This window comes from Patella vulgata, chromosome 5 (assembly GCF_932274485.2).
Source record: "Patella vulgata chromosome 5, xgPatVulg1.2, whole genome shotgun sequence".
NCBI classification, from domain to species: Eukaryota; Metazoa; Mollusca; class Gastropoda; family Patellidae; genus Patella; species Patella vulgata.
Window position 1 is genome coordinate 11,248,830 of NC_065883.2, and position 18,507 is coordinate 11,267,336.

An 18,507-nucleotide genomic window follows, 5' to 3' on the forward strand; every position below is an offset into this window, starting at 1 on the left:
ATATAAAACAATGTGATAAGCTATGTATCTAAAATAAAACTTAAGGATTGTTTTCATATTCACTACCCTTGATACTAATGTCACTTAATCAGAGAATAAAGGCCTGTTTTCCATGTACACATTTTCCATGCACATTTTCCCTGGTTACATGGAAACAGTCTCATTACATTTGCATTAGACCGACTACTTTGCTTGAGAAAGCATGCGCATGGAAAATGGGCCTGACCTATTTCCATATTCACTACTTTGATAATAATAAGAGAGAGAGAGAGAGAAAGAGAGAGAGAGAGAGGGAGAGGGAGAGAGAGAGAGAGAGTTTAACGTCCAATCGACAGAAACTAGGACATTTCGGGACTAACATAGCTGTGGGAAGAAATCAGAGGACCCAGAGAAAACTCAATGATTTTAAGTGATTAATTAGAATCAGATTCAATCTGTCAATGTGGTGATATACATACTATTATAGAATTATACTGAAGACTAATCTTACCATCAACATCACAGAATAATTCCTGAGATTCATCATATTTATTCCAGTCTTTAAACGCTTGTTTACTCTCATCACTAAAAACAACAGACATAATTAGTTAATTAATCAAAAGATGATAAGTGTAGAGATACACTGTATAAAGTCTATGAGTGTATTACAGGGTCTATGTATATTGTGTGTTATGGTATAGAGGTGTAAAGTATATTAGAGGCGTAAAGTATATTAGAGAGTCTGTGTATTAGAGGCATAATGTATATTAGAGCATCTATGTGTATTAGAGATGTAAAGTATATTAGAGTTCATGTGTATTAGAGGTTTAAAGTATATTAGAGTATGTATATTAGAGGTGTAAAGTATATTAGAGTCCATGTGTATTAGAAGTAGTGTAAAGTATATTAGAGAGTCTATGTGTATTAGAAATGTAAAGTATATTAGAGAGTTTATGTGTATTAGAGGTGTAAAGTCTATTAGAGTTTATGTATATTAGAGGTGTAAAGTATATTAGAGTGTCTATGTGTATTAGAAGTGTAAAGTATATTAGAAGTGTAAAGTATATTAGAGAGTCTGTGTATATTAGAGGTGTAAAGTATATTAGAGAGTCTATGTGTATTAGAGGTGTAAAGTATATTAGAGAGTCTATGTGTATTAGAAGTGTAAAGTATATTAGAAGTGTAAAGTATATTAGAAGTGTAAAGTATATTAGAAGTGTAAAGTATATTAGAGACTCTATGTGTATTAGAGGTGTAAAGTATATTAGAGATTCTATGTATATTATAGGTGTAAAGTAGTGATTTCAAGTCCTGTATGATAAATTCAAATACATGTTAAACACTTTACCTAAGAGATGTATTTAAAGCACCTAGTTCTCTTTCTTCTTCACAACTATCTTTATTTTGAGCTTCTTTAGAATACTATAAATTATAAAAATCAGACAATTTAATGACATTAATGTACATGGCAAAGCTATATTAATGAGACGAATTCACCTTTGGCTTGTTTTTGAATCCTTACTTTTTGACAATGTGTGTATTTAACATCAATCTTATTTGATTAAATCCTGCTTCAATCAAAGGGTTAAATGATGACAGACACTTTCTTTAAATGTGACTGTCCTGATATCAATTACTGAAATTGGTTACAATACATAAATGTTTGAAATAAGTGAAATAACAAATTAGAAAACTCTAATAAAACAGTATCTCACCTTATTATCATGACCTTTCTTTAAAGCTATCGGTACTTCTTCCTGTAATAAACAACAACCAGGTCAACATGCTACAAACTTATGATATATCTTTATTTTGTTATTTTTTTAACACCCTAATATATCACGAAACGAAGTCGCTGATCCTAAACATTGTTATGTACAACAGTATAAGAATCGCTCTCAGCCTATCAACATTCCCTTATAAGACATATAGAAATAGATTTCACTAAAAATAAACACACTTTTATGGATATACTACTTCTGAATTTCATTAATATGCTACACTTCAATAAAGGTATCGTTATCGAGCAAATAATTGGCTTGATAACGATACCTGTATGTGTATTGAAACGTAGCATGTTAATAAAATTCAGAAGCAGGATATCCATATAAGTGTGTTTATTTTTATATCAAAATGATTAACATTGTTATGTACAACAGTATTAGCATCACACTCGGACTACCAGCCTTCCCTTATATCAAACTGATTGGCATCCTACTTTGCGCAACCTGTGCACCAATCAGGCTAATGAAGACAGACGTATATTTGCCAGGACAACCATGTTTCTGCCAATGTACATCATGTTCCAACTCTGAATGGTTCATTTACACATGGAGGTTGAATGGACGCATGTATACGGTCTGGCAATAAATCAACTGGCGTGGTTTCGATTCGTCGGTTGTACATGACAAGCAATATGGTCGCTTGTCCAACCTCGTGGGTTTTCTCTGCGTCTTCCGGTTTCCTCCAATTGCTACAGACCTCTGTGCACAAGCGAATTATTGAAATAAAATTGAAACATATGTTAGTCCCATTAACAGCATTACGAATTAAATCTGTGATAAACCCTAACATGGGATATTTTAATCTCCATCCTGGTCCAACACAACCAAGATGATCATCGTTCGTATTTTATTGTGACTTTTATATCAGCTACGGAAATTCATTACCGAATTCAAACATTTTCATACAGATTTTTCCTTGACTATCTTTATTTCTTAAACCCAATTTTCAACCAGTGGACCCCTTTGAGTTTACAGACCTCCCAAATTTGTCCATAGATCCCTAGGGAATCACTGTTCTATATGCACACCCTGATAGAATCTACCAGTACAATATACGTATATACATGTATATGTGATGGGATTTCGCCCGTATATTCTGGACATGTCCGACGCTATTTTCCAAACGTCTGAAATTGTCTGACCAGGAATATGTCCAATCGGGGTACGGGACAATTCATCCCCGAACAACTTGTCCCCTGACAACTCGTTCCCGGACAATTCGTCCCCAGATAATTTGTCCCTTAGGACAATTTGTCCAGGGACAATTCGTCCCCTAGGTCTATTCATCCGCTATTCGTCCCCTAATTATGATCAACAGCTAATTCTAACTGATGTCTGGTCTACATTTTATCATACACAATAATGCATATTGATTTTAGTCAAGTGCAGTATTGACAATGGACAACACCCATAGTGAAGGGATAAATGGATTCTCTAACTCACAAAAGGTGTCACTGATCATAGCTGATTACTACATACATATCACTTAGCCAGAAAAAACTTCAGGAACCATTAAGTTAAATACTAAATGTAAAATTTTTAATACAGTCCATAAATTTATACATTTATCCAAGAGATTCCAATAACCATCGTAAAATATTAGCCGAATTAATTACTTTCTCGGTTAATATACATCTGACGTCCTCAAAACATCATACGAGCAAGCGTATTATGAAATGGTAAGGTACTGTAAGTGACACAAATCATTAAATTGCTTGCATGCACGATTAATAGTAAATAGAAAATACCATATAATTAAATGTTTTTTATATGTGAAGTGTACATATTACAATTGTATTTGTAGTATATTTATTAAATAAGGAGACGAATTAATATAAGCCTTTGGCTTGTTTTTGAATCCTTATACCTTTTGACAGTGTATGTATACAATATCCAACTTATTTGAATAAAAATATTGTTTAAATCAAATGTAAAATGAAGTAAAACTAGCATCAAAACTGAGATTTAGGATACAAAGTAAAAATTAATTCAGTTTTTGATAATGGAACTACCAGTATTGTTGTTCAGGGACAAACTGTCCTAGCCTAGGTGACGAATAGTCTGGGGAAAAATTGCCCATGGAGACTAATTATCCGGGGACGAATAGCCCGGGGACAAATTGTCCTCAGGGACGAATTGTTCGGCGACAAATTGTTCGGCGACGAATTGTTCCTAGAGCCGTCCAATTGGACATCAAGATATGGTAAATAATATTCAAAATTCCAAAATTAATATAGTGTACTGATTGTATATCTACCACTCTACCAGAGTATATATACAGCTGGATAGTTAAATAGTGAAAGGATAATACCAAGTTTTATAATCTTTAGAAAATCAATGTATGTCTCCTGGTTACAATAACAAACAGATATCAATATACATATATATATATATATATACAGACAGAAATAATATCTCAATCCTCAATCAATACATCTCTTGTTCAGGTTTAAGAAGTGAGAGAGAGAGAAATGGGGTTTAACGTCCACTCGACACAAACTAGGTCATTTCGGGACTAACATATGGTTTAATTTTATTTCAATAATTCGCTTGCGCGTAGGGGTCTTTAGCAGTGGGAGGAAACCGGAGGACCCGGAGAAAACCCACGAGGTTGGACAGGCGACCCTACTCCTTGCCACGTACAACCGGGGATTCGAAACCACGCCAGTCGACTAAATGACAGACTTTATGATACAGCGCGCGCACGCTAACCATTCAGCCATCCAACCCTCCCCCCCCCCCCCCCGGTTTAAGAAGTTGGAATAAATTCATAATATGCACATAAATTTGAATTTATTTTTTAAACATTTTAATCACTTATCAATCGAACGGATTGGGTAAGTGGTTCCTATTTTAAATTAAGAATTTGCCTAAAAATTAAAAGTTTTCCTTTACCTTCCACAAAACTTTTTATTTTTCTGGCAAATTCTTAATTTAAAATCAAAAACACATGTGACACTCACTCGTACAATAATATTGACCATAAGTATGTTATGTTCTAGAATGTTTCCATAACTACCCAATAATCAACGATTGACAATTTCGTCATCAAATACTGCACCAAATACAAAATTTGTGGTGTGATTCTCATGGACTTGCATATGCTGCCATAAATTATCAGGAATAAAATACAATTAAACATAGATTATGCAAGAGCTAAATCTGCCCTTTGCAGGTCTTTCTTTAAGCCTGAAATGTTATATAAACTATTAATTAGACATTTATTAACAAAACAAGACCATAATTGACTCTCGATGTCATCGGATACTCAAAATTTCAACTAGATTAAAACGGTTTGCCATTTTAAAATTTAATTTAAAAAGGGTTTAATATAGGCTATGCCTGTTCCCCAATCCCTATTCAGATAGAAATCTGAATAAAAATATTGCATCTTGTCAAAACTACAATGATAACTTGGCTGAGAATAAAGTAATTGACTGAAATTTTCAATATTTTCTTTTTTCATTATTATCTATTTTTGAATTATTATAGCAAGAATGACCAACTCTTTATTAAACTCTTAACTAATGTATCTTTAAATTATTAGTTACCAACAGATATGAAATTCATTCAAGTGACAATGATACAAAACAATCAGTTGTCACGAATCAACCTTTTATCTAACTAAAAACGTTTGGTGTGTTTGAATCAAAAGTTTCAATATTATTGATGAATGCCCATTGTTTAGGCCTATATCAAACGTTGGGTGTGTTTGAATCTGAAGTTCTAAGAGTTAAGTTCATTTATTTTCAATATTATTGATGAATGGCCATTGTTTAGGCATATATCAAACTATGAATATGTATTAATTTAGAAGTTCTAAGAGTTCAAGTTCATTTATTTTCAATATTCTTATTGAATGTCCATTGTTTATATCAAACGTTGAATGTGTTATAATTTAGAAGTTCTAACATTTCAAGCTCCTATATTTGCTAATTAGCATTAACTCACAATAACGTCAATTACTGTAAACAAACATTATTTTATATAACCGTTTATTCAGTACTCCGTACATGTAAATATTGTCTCCCTCTGTTTGAATATAATTAGAGAAAATTGATATAGTTCATGATACTGATATATCCTCGAGCAGCCCAAAATTATTCTTCCTTTAATAGACACAAACCACCCGTCTTGTAGGACCATATACTATTTATTGGGCGTGTCACATCTATTCACGCAACTCTTGACAGTTTTGGGTTCTCTAAGAGGGCCTAGTTATTGGTGGTCTAAGTGTTAAATGGTTGTATCTGATAAATACAAACCACTTTGTAATTAACACTTTGATCTCCATAATTGTTATTTTGGATAATTGTGACACTATCGAGGTCAATAATTAAAATGGCTATTATCTTTCATGTCTTCATTAAAATCTGAAATATCGGAATAATGTTGGAATTTCAGTTTCATTGTGGAAAAATCGTTATATAAACTATTAAACACGCATTATGCAAGAGCTAAATCTGCCTATTACAGATCTTTCTTTAGGCCTGAAATGTTTTCTAAAGTATTAATTAGACATTAATTAACTGATCCAGGCCTTAATCAACTCTCGATGGCATCAGATTTCTTTGATATTAAATAGATTAGAATGGTTCAGCGATACTTTGATTTAATCAAATATGGAGGACCGAGACTTAGCGTTAAGAATCGAGGCTACAGTGATTTTAAAATAAGGTTTACTCGACTTAGAGTGAAGCAATTTGACTGAAATTTTCAGCAAATTCCCTTTACATCATCTAATTATTAACCATTATTGTGAGAACTGCCAGCTCTTTATCTAATCTTCCATGATGTATCTTTAATTAAGCTGGGGTTTCATGATTGTTAATTTATGGTTTCTGTTATCCATAGAACTGCATGTAAACACTTAATACCATTGTTTGTTTATAAATAAATAACAATATTGTTACTATCTCTTGTCGCCAAAGGCAGCTTCATTTCCAAATGGATTAAAAGTGATGTTCACGTTTTTCAATATTACTTAAGCCTAAAGTCATACTTTTATTAAAGTATTAAAAGTTAAATTACTTTCTAAGAAGCTTAAAAGCAGATAGGAAAGAAATCCTTTGTAAATAATTACTTAATATGGAATATTCAAATTCTAAAATATCATCATTTATAAAGAATGGTTATGCATATAAAATTTAGAAATTAAAGATGGCTAAGCAGAAAATACAACCTAATGAAAATGCATTAGATATTGAAAATCATATGAAAAAAAATAATCTATTTGATTGATAATACTGGTGTGACATCCTGTAACTACAGGTTTCTGAATACTTCAGTGAAGGATGTAATGAATGAATGAATGAATGAATGAATATAAACCAACACTCAATGAATAAAAATATTTGATCGAATAGTAACTACAGGTTTCTGAATACTTGAGTGAAGGATGTAATGAATGAATGAATGAATTAATGAATATAAACCAACCCTCAATGAATAAAAATATTTGATCGAATGTACTAATTTGACATCCTATAGTAACTACAGGTTTCTGAATACTTGAGTGAAGGATGTAATGAATGAATGAATGAATGAATGAATGAATGAATATAAACCAACCCTCAATGAATAAAAATATTTGATCAAATGTACTGATTTGACATCCTATAGTAACTACAGGTTTCTGAATACTTGAGTGAAGGATGTAATGAATGTATGAATGAATGAATGAATGAATATAAACCAACCCTCAATGAATTAATTTAAACCACAGGTTTACAACCAACCCTCAATGAATACACATTTAAACCAAAACCAACCAACCCTTAATGAATACACATTTAAACCACGAGCCGGCAACCAACCCTTAATGAATACACATTTAAACAAGGAGCAACAAACCCTCAACAGGGCCGTAACTAGCTCAGAGCAACGAGGGGGGCGGGAAGTGTTCTCAGGGCTGCTGTAAAATTGACGGACAATGTATGTCTATTTTTTTTTTTATGGTCGACAATTTTGCCCCCCCTAGTTACAGGCCTGACCCTCGATGAATACACATTTAAACGATGAGCAACCAACCCTCAATGAAAAAATAAGGTCATTACACATTACCTCTTTACATTTATCAACATGACAATCTTTTAAAGCACATCGACTATCATCTGGCCAAAATGGACATGGCTTCTTTAAATTCACCTGAAATTTATAAAATAAAATAAAAATACATGGTAAATTTTCCATTCTGCTTTCTAAAAACAAAATGAAGATCCTATACTACATTTAAAGGGATTTTATGGAAAATGTCTGGGCAATAACCAGATATTTTAATTTTCTGTAACTACGAAAACTACTACATACACCAGAAAGTCTGATTTTCACTGGTTATATGGAACCGGTCCCATTGCATTTGTATTAGACCACTAATGTCAGTAAAAAGGTGCACGTTTTGCAAAAACACTTACATGTTAAACAGGCAGAAGGAAGAATTCTTCTACGAATTTATTATTATTATTATGAAAAGTTATATAGCACTTTATCCACCGTTGTGCTCTAAAGCACTGCACAATTAAAAAGTCTGGCCAAAAAAGTGAGTTATTAAAAGACGCTTAAAAATATGAACTGTTTCAGCATTTCTGGTGTTGCTGGAAGCTAGTTCCATAACACGCTGGTTCGCTAGCCTGGAGGTCACGGGTTCGCTACCGGTGTTGGCCGAGAAAGTTCATCAGGATTTTCCAGCATGGTTTCCCCTTGTTAGTGGTGAAGAATGGAGGGCCTGACAAGGACAGCTGTCGAGTCATTCGGATGGGATGAAAAACCGATGTCCCGTGTACACATTGGTGTGCACGTAAAAGACCCCTTGGCAGTTGGAATTAGATATGAAAGTAGGCCGTAGCGTCGCTGTTCGGGCAAAACATCCCTAATAGCACACAGTATGCTCATCTTTATTAACCACATTGGATCAGAACAGTAGGACGTTAAACCCTATTTCAAAAGAACGCTGTCCAGAGCAGTTAAAAAATGTTCAATACATATTAGGTTTCATTTGTAAACCTGACTGATATCAATTTACTCGTACATTGTACACAAACTACATGTATATACCGATTTGCTGTGCATTATTAGATTGACCTGATAAATCATTATTAAACCAAATGTCACAATAACAAATCACTATAATAAACTTCCATATGTTAACATTATCAGTATATCGATCAATATGTCAGGGTTAAATATTAATAGTTGTAAAATAAATATTCTAAACAGAAAAACATGCAACTTTTTAAAACATTAAAGAGAGAGAGAGAGAAATGGGGTTTAACGTCCACTCGACACAAACTAGGTCATTTCGGGACTAACATATGGTTTAATTTTATTTCAATAATTCGCTTGCGCGTGGGGTCTTTAGCAGTGGGAGGAAACCAGAGGACCCGGAGAAAACCCACGAGGTTGGACAGGCGACCCTACTCCTTGTCACGTACAACTGGGGATTCGAAACCATGCCAGTTGACTCAATGACAGACTTTATGATACAGCGCGCACACGCTAACCATTCAGCCATCCAACCCCCCTTAAAACATTAAAGGTTTTGTTTGAGATTGACGGCACAAAAAAAAAGAAGCAAATATAGGTTGTCAGACAACAAAATATACACTCACAACAACTAAGTTGTCAGAGTAGTCAGTAAATGGTGTCACACATTTATTCTTTTATGGGTAATTTAAAATCAAAATGCTTCTTTTTCTCATGATTATAAACAGAAGTTTAAATATCTACACAATGGAGAAGAAATAGATGTATAGAAAAAGTTCATTACCTGAAGACAGACACACACTAAACTTACACTAAGCTAGTTGACTGACATTTTAATTAGTAAATCGACAATTTCTGTCAAAAACTCTAATTATACTTTATTAATTTTGAGAAATATTTATTCGGCTTCAATTTAATATCATTGTAAAGGTTTATTTAGTCTTTGTGTGTATGACAGATATGAAACTGGAGTAGAACCACATTACAAAATAGTATACTATTTTTTGGATATGGCGGTCGTTTAGGGCAGAGATCTATTCTCGAAGAAGATAGTTGTCTGTGTGCAGAATGACTGATACTAAGAATGGTTTAGCGTCTTTTTGTTGAGGTTATCAAAGATCCAGAAGATATTTTTTGCTAATGCTAGGTTCCCCACTATCACTTTTCGCACTACGATTGTAATCAGAGTTTTAATCGTGAAGTAATCATGGTGATCCTATCAGGTCTTATCATATATTGTGGCCAGTCGAAGCAATCATGTTGATAGTATCTAAGCGTATTCGATTGTATCTCCATGTACCAGATTGTGGACTCAATATCGTGACACATCGCACGACAGTGGAAACCTAGCATAAAGAAATTAACTAGACATGGGCCTTTAAAGATGCACAATCAACTCTCTTGATCATCGGATGGTCGAGATTTTCAATGGATTAAAACACGATTGCCATTTAATAATTTAATTTAACAACAGATAGTCAAGACTTTGTTTTATATCATAACAATGGTACTTGACAATCAAGACTATATTGTGAAACCTATAAAGACAATCTGTTTCACAGAGTATTAGGAAAGTCTTCTAATATCTCTGTAAAAGATGACTGCCTTCAACAAATGACGTCATGTCACGCGGCGTCAATCATTGGCTCAATGGAGCGTGCATTGTTTACATAAGACGTTACAGATTCGCGCAGAATGCTGCCTTTTAGTCATTTTAATATCCATTTACACTAAATAGGAAATAATTTTTACCTACAAATATGTCAAACATCTTTATTTATTTTTCTAATATACTATTCAAAAAAAGTAGGGGATATTTGATTTTGGGGGCATAATACTAAAATATGCAAATGACTACGAAAAAAGTCACTATAGAACCTAACAGAAGAAACATTTCCAGTTACATGTGACGCCCAAACGCACCAATAGCTACCGCATGGAATGCAGGTGATGCTTGGGATCATCATGGGGGTCCAACCCAAGATTTGCACGACTCTGACTTTGAATGTTACAGTCATTGTGGCATTGAATTCCAGGGTGGAAACATCAGTTTAATTGTTTTAGTGACCAGAAAACAAATTTTGATATGCGTCGGCTTACCCAAAATGAAAGGTTACGTGCCCTTGGCATGCTACAGATCGGCACAACACAGGCGGTTGTGGCGCGGACGATGAATGTTTCTCAGTCTGTCATAAGCAGGCTATGGTCCAGATACCGTGATACACAATCTGTACAGGACAGACCACACTCAGGTCGACCAAGGGCGACAACTCAAGCCCAGGATCGATTTATCCGTACCTTGGCCTTGAGAAATCGTGTCATCACAGCAAATCAGATCAGCGCTCGTCTTCAAACAGACACTGGTGTGAGAGTGAGTGGCCAGACGATTCGGAATCGACTGCATAGGGGTCACCTTCTCGCCCGACGTCCTCGCGTGATCCCTTGTTTGAGAGATCATCCCATTCAGGCAAGATGTCGTTGGTGTAGGGATCGTCATCACTCGGATAATCGACGCTGGAGCAATGTGATGTTTTCAGATGAGTCAAGGTTCACTGTTGATTTTTTGGACAGACGTAGGAGGGTGTGGCGTCGTCGAAACGAGCGCTTCCAAGACGTTAACGTCATCAGACATGATCGATTTGGGGGTGGTTCTGTTATGGTGTGGGGAGGCATCACTGTTGCTGGAAGAACGGCTTTACATGTTGTTGCAGGGCGTGTTACAGGCCAGTACTACCGGGACAACATCTTGGCAGTCCATGTTGTGCCGTTCGCACGACGTCATGGCCGCCGTTTCATCTTCCAGGATGACAACGCAAGATGTCACAGGGCCAGGATCGTTACAGGTTACCTCCAACAACAGAACATCACCACATTACCTTGGCCAGCACTGAGTCCCGACCTCTCCCCCATCGAGCATGTCTGGGACATGCTTGGACAGAGGTTACGTCAACGTCAACAACGTCCTGCCAATGTCCAAGAACTTGCTGCTGCGTTGCAACAGGAATGGGACAATCTGGACCAAAATGACCTTAGACGTCTCATTAGGAGTATGCCACGTCGGATCAATGCTTGTTTGGCAAACAGAGGAGGATTTACCCGTTACTGACTTGGTTGTGATGCTGTGGTCACTTTGCTGTTTGACCCCGGGTATCATTTTACCCTTATAATGGTCAGTCTGTGCCTTACTTAGTCTAACGATCATTTGGAATAAATCGATGAATGTGAACTTCATTTCATTTTGTCATTTGTTTCTTCGTCAGTTTCATTAGGTGACTTTAATAACACTTAAAAATCAAATATCCCCTACTTTTTTTTAATAGTATACATAAAAAAAAATGTTTTAGAATTGAATTTGTCGGTGGAAAAAAGTTAATATTTGAAACTCATTAAGTCGCATTGATGTCATCCTTATCAGTGATTGTAGCGGCCTAGCAAATATTCACTGCTGATCAGTGTGCTATAAAGACTCATAACTTCGCTTACATTGAGATAATTTGAAGTTTTCAATATATTAAATTTTCATTACCTATTTTTAAACTATTATAGCAAGGACTACAAGCTCTCTATCTAAATGCTAAATAATGCATCTTCAATATACTTCTATTTCTCATATGGAAAAGATTTGGAAATAGAAAAAGATAAGACAGACGCAATATGACATTACATTTTAAGTTTCAATGTTTTTTTAAAAAGAACCTAAAAACAGAATTGTTCCGAAAAGCCTTCACGTAATTTTCCCTTTTACCAATTATTTTAATGTTTTATATTTTATCTGTACCCTGCTATTTATTTGTTTTACCATATAGTTTAAAGATACGTTCCCGTGTACAAACTGGGTGATTTGATGATGTATTTGGACTAAAAACACATTCAAACTAATTAATCTATCAAAATTTTGCTTCAAATCCTTCTCAAAACACTGTTTACGTGACGGAATACCCCTCCTATAAACAAATCTATTAAATGAGGCCATGTTTGTGCCACGTGACTTCGCGGACGAACTACCTAGCAACAAGTGCGAAGACGGAAAAGAATTCATTGCATATACAAGGTGATGTTGTCTTTAATCGCTATCCATTTATCATAAATATCGAAGCCTAATTAAATTTTCGGATTATCCACTACCCGCGTCTTTTTCCGTGATTTTTATCTCAGAAAGTGTTTTACATCTAACCCTTCATAAAGTTTATCAACACATACATCAAGCGCTCAATCTCCGCGTGCAACATTTGATATCACGCGAGCAGACATTCCTAATCGTCGGGCTGCCAATTAGGGAAACCCTTACATTTTTGTCCTGTATTGTATGCGCTTCATGAGTGTTTTTCAGGGAATCCAGTATTTTTCTAGTAAGATTGGATATTTCTACTTTCCATATAAACCAAAATTGCCATACTTTTATTGGAAATAACCACCCGATAAAATACTTTTCTGGGAACGTATCTTTAAGTTTAATTGTTTATGATTTTCGATCTATATTTTATCTGTACCTGTACCCTACTATTTTTCTAAATCCTATTATCTTGTTTCAAGAAATAGTTTAATTTTATTTTTTTTTATGATTTTCTATCTATACTGTTTTACATTGTGTACTCATAATCATATTTTTTTTTTGTACAAGCACCACAGAGCAGCTTTACAAGCTGGATTTCGGCACTATACAAGTTCAATAAATTATTAAATTATCATTTTTACATGTATGCACAAATCGATCAGTATCATTGATTTTGTTGGGGTTATAAATGATCCAGAATGGTTTAGCATCTTTTTGTAACTCATGCTACTGAAATTACCTAGATGCGGTCCTTTAAAGTCAGATTATATGAAAACTTTAACAGTTAGAAAGACAATATTTAACTAAAGATTATTCAACAGAAGAAAACACGAAACTGATATTTACTCTGTAAAATAAACAATAGTTGTCTCGTAAAATATTCAGGAGACTAGTTAAGACTGATTTAACCTCGTTTTTTGTTCATTATTTCTTAGTGAATTTAGGAAGTTTTATGTGTCTATATATTTCAGTATTATATTTAAACAGGCAACTAAATAAATTTTATCACCAAGCAAATTATATTTCTTAAAGTTCTAAAAAAAAAGCTGATGTTTTTCCTTTTACAAATCATGATAATGGTTAATGGAGACTAATATTTTGTAGGATTAAACATCAATTATCAATACAGCATAGGGTTTTCTCTGGTTCCTCTGGTTACCTCCCACTGCCAAAGACCCCTATGCGCAAACGGTGGATGTTAAACCCCATTTTTCTCTCTCCTGGGATAGAGTAATTAATATCAATTTGGGAGAAATGTCCAAACTAACATCACTTTTCTATATTTTCATATTGATTTATATGGAACAAAAATTTCATGATTTATGCGAGTAATGAACAAAATTTTATCACCAAGTTTGATATTGAACACCTGCATTTTTATTGATTAATCACGAATTGACGATCTCAATCATCATAAATTTAATCCATAAATTTGTAATCCTCTTAATAATATTCGGAGTAAAATCTATGTATGATGCATTTATTTTTATAAATCTTTAAATAGCCCTACTTGACAGCATAAATAAATTTATTTCTATAAATCTTTAAATAGCCCTGCTTGACAGCATAAATAAATTTCTAAATATTAACATATTTTTGATGTACAGAACAAAATGGTTTAAAAAAAGCGAAATAAGTTTTTAAAATTCTTTACACAGTCACAGAATCGTGTCTTTTATTTGATTTTTATTTATCTATACTGAAGCTTTTTAAAAATTACGTCCTACTTTTATAAACTACCAGGCTAATGAAGACAGGCGTACACCATACTCTTTGCTTTAAGGAATAACTTTGCTAAGACGGCGATGTTTTTCTTCCAACTCATTATTGAATTCAAATTGTCAGGGGTTCTTGAGAATACATTTATATATCTAGGATTTCACTAGGAACCTGACTGATTGAAAGCTTTTTTTCCTTCAGACTATTATAACTTTGTTATGTTTAACAAAACATAAGGCACTAGAGTAGTGATGGTCCGATATAGCTACTATCGTTTTTTTTTACCGATATCAGATATTGAAAGCGAAATATATCGCCCGATACAGATAGAATTAACTATTACACTTAAACTACCCTGAATGTCATGATAATTGATGTAGATACATATCATTGTTAGTTGGAAAACACCTGGTACTATCTTACCTTGAGAATCAAACATGAACGCCCTATTTCCTTATTTATAGGAGTTACGTAAAGCCAGAAGTAGTTTAACTCCGAAACCAGAAGTGGTAGTCCAACTTCACCAGGCCTATGTCACCCCCCTGGGCTGGCTCAAGCTGCCCTGCCCTTATATGCCAAATTTACGATTCAGGGCAGTCCTAAGTCTTTACCAACCCTTAACAGACAGACAAATGACAGTCACAAATATATAAATATATATATAGAAGATACTTACTTTAAAATATCTGAAATAGTTTCTGGAGAGTAGACTCTTTAATCTAGGATATATTTTGTTGTTGTTGATATCACTAATTGTTTCTACTTTACATGTACAATCATCTATTTCACCTTTTAACTGAAAAAAATACAACAATACATTTCAAACATAGTGAGAAATGGGGTTTAACATCCACTGAACACAAACAAGGCTATTTCGAGAATAACATATGATACAATTTTTATTTGAATAATTCACTTGTACGTAAGGGTCTTTAAAAAAGGGAGGAAACCGGAGGACCTGTGGAAAACCCATGAGGTTAGACAGACGACCCTACTTCTTGTCACATTTAATGTGGGATCAAATTTGAAACCATGCCACTTGACCCAATGACATACCTAATGATCTAAAGTGTCCACATCAGGCCATTTGGCCACCCAACTGCCCAGTTTTAAAATCTATGCGATAACAATTCATTGTGGAGGAGGACGTTAAAAAAAGTTAAAATACAAAATTGTTAAAAATCATATTTATATTTACTTCACATCAAATATACAAAAATTTCTGACAAATATTATTATAATCACAGAAAGGCATATCATCAAGTCTGGAATTAAGGCTAGGGCTTGCAATCGATATCGGCAACCATTTTGGCAATATCGATATTGATATATCGCCATCAGAAAATTTGAAGTTGAAAGAAATAACTGTTTGTATGCTAATAATGCATCTAAATATGTTATTGATCACATAAAAAACTATGATCCTCAAACTTTGTTTTCTTAATGTTTGTTTCGTTCACAACTTATCTGATGGTGTTATTAACAAAATAGTATTCGCAGCTTCGCGCTCGCCATCAATCGCTGTTGAAGCCCCTTTTTTTTATATACAAGTATCGATATCAAGAACTGAATATCAATATCGATGTCTTCCCGTAGTCGCCGACGATTATCGGCTATATCAATATTTTTCGCCAGCCCTAATTAAGGCACCTGTCATAGACATTGTTGACACAAAATTAGGCTTTATCTGGAACAGGACCACTTTACTATCTATAATACATATCCAGTTTTCTTGAATCTTGCACTTATTATCCTAGTTAAACCAAGATTCATTTCACCATGGATCTCAATCTCTTCATTCTAGGCTACTTTTTCACAAATGAAAGGCCACAAGAAAATGAATTATAGTTTACAATATAAAATATAAAAACATTTGACCTTTTCCAAGTACGCTTACACAGAGTAAAGCAAAATTCCTTATTATTATTGAACAAAATGGAGACAGTCAGTACCTGACTTTTAAAAATAAATGATAATTGATAAATTGGTAAAATGGCTGTTGACATTTAACATGTTACTGTTTCCTCTGTCAGTTGACATTTAACAGTGATGCAAACAAACAAGAAAATATTTCCATTTACCAACTGATAAACAATAAATATTATTGTAGAAGTAAATATATCAACATTCCCTTTAATACAATTAATTTAAATCCTTTGGGGACATTTAATAACTGGATAGAGCAATAAACTATAATACTATACATACTTATGGAAGAACAATTACCAATATATTTTGGCAATAAGTATACTTGAAAACATTGAAAGAATACTCTTGAAAACTTTGCCAAGATATATTTTGAATTCAAGCAATATGATTAATCTTTAATTCAATCAATATGATCAATTATTAATTCAATCAATTTGATCCTGATTAATTCAATCCACAGTTACCTTGTGAATGTTCAAATTATACTGTATGCAAAATCTGATATTATTGCAGTGATATACATGAACATGGTTTAACTTTCAAATTATGAGTCACATAAAACATCATTCATATAATAACTTGGGCAGCTTATAAGGGCAGAATATTAACAACAAAGCATTGTTGGTTTACTTTTGAGGTTTATTTTATGTTTATTTATATTTAGCAAATGTTATTTATGACAGTATGATAAGGTGGCGTCACAGTTTCACTCGGTTCCTTGAGCATGGGACCAGGGGCGCGGTGATCCATGATTTTGCATGAGGAACAACATCCCATCCAGGCCACAAAATTTTTTTTTATATGTGTGTGCAGGCGAGTTGGAGAAAAGGGGTCCCTCCCAGTGTGGCCGAGTAATATTGAGTTTCAATTTGTAGCATATCTGACCCTCGGTATATGTTTGACACTGGTTGAGCATTTTGATTATGATTATAATGTTGAAAACCGCATTGAAACCACATGATTTTTTTGCCATTTTTGAGGGGGCACAAAAACTCAAGGGGGCGCAAAAACTTAGAACCATGACCAAAGCTCGTCATTGCGTCCCTCTCTCTTAGCCCCTGCATGGGATTCGATTGAAAAAGCATCAGATACACATTTGTTTCCCTAGTTTCATAAGGAACCTTTTCTATAAGAGTCGAGAAGCCTTTATAATTTTAAGACTAACAGACTGCATTTTTATTTCTTACAAAACAGTGCAATGTGACTGTGAAAATTTTGTCTGGGATGTTGTGTTTTATCCTTATCCTAATTTGAAATGAATCTTTTTCCAAACCCGGCACCATATAATGATAAGTTCCCACTGTCGTGCAATGCGTTACGATAGGGTTCTGCCTATTGAGTCCACGATCGGGCACATGCAGATACGTTCGGATATGTTATGAATGACCATAATAGATGAAAAGACCTGATAGGGTCACCACGATTACTCCATGATTAAAACCATGATTTCAATTGTAGCATGAATCGTGATAGGCCTAGTGGGAACCTGGCATAGGGAATCCATGTCATGACTTAGCGATAAACCACACTGTCATTCTCTAAAACCATAAATGTCAATTGGTCATTCTAATTTCTACTGATTCTAAATTATATCTTATTTAGATTCGAATTAAATGTTTAAAATTTATAGCTAACACAGTCACCACATAACTGTTTTGCCCAACAACAAAGTACGCAATCACCAAATCGAATGATGAACATGATGTCGTAACAATACGTATTCCATCGTGCATGACACTGAGTGCATCATCAATCACTTTCTATTTTTTTTTAATTCGATGCCAATGAAACTTACCTTGCAGAAACATCGATCGGCTGCTTTGGAGCTTTTACTTTTATTATTCTTTTCCTGGAATGTTACGTCAATAAACAGTACCAACAAGATCGCACCAAGATAAAACTTCATGGTACTAATCGTCGATAATCATCTACCTCTCAAACAACTTGTTACTTTGAGATTCATACATAAACGTCACCTGTACTTGTTTATTTTCATGCTTTAATAGCCAAATGCCGATTATACGGATGTGAATACGACTGACAAAATAGTTCTAATAATCT

The 18,507-nt window shown here is 34.1% G+C and overlaps 1 protein-coding gene across 1 annotated transcript in view; it reads right to left on the reverse strand.

Moving 5' to 3' along the window:
• LOC126821948 (ERO1-like protein beta) overlaps nucleotides 1–18,453 on the reverse strand; it is a 36,928-nt gene extending 18,475 nt beyond the window's left edge. The window contains exons 1-6 of the mRNA XM_056100818.1: nucleotides 18,242–18,453; nucleotides 15,194–15,313; nucleotides 7,827–7,910; nucleotides 1,695–1,736; nucleotides 1,328–1,401; nucleotides 491–564 (exon numbers count right to left, since the gene is read on the reverse strand). Of these exons, the coding sequence (XP_055956793.1) occupies nucleotides 491–564; nucleotides 1,328–1,401; nucleotides 1,695–1,736; nucleotides 7,827–7,910; nucleotides 15,194–15,313; nucleotides 18,242–18,352 (505 nt within the window). The 5' untranslated portion in view covers nucleotides 18,353–18,453. The remainder of the gene's footprint in view (nucleotides 1–490; nucleotides 565–1,327; nucleotides 1,402–1,694; nucleotides 1,737–7,826; nucleotides 7,911–15,193; nucleotides 15,314–18,241) is intronic.
• Between the last annotated feature and the right edge of the window lie 54 nt (nucleotides 18,454–18,507).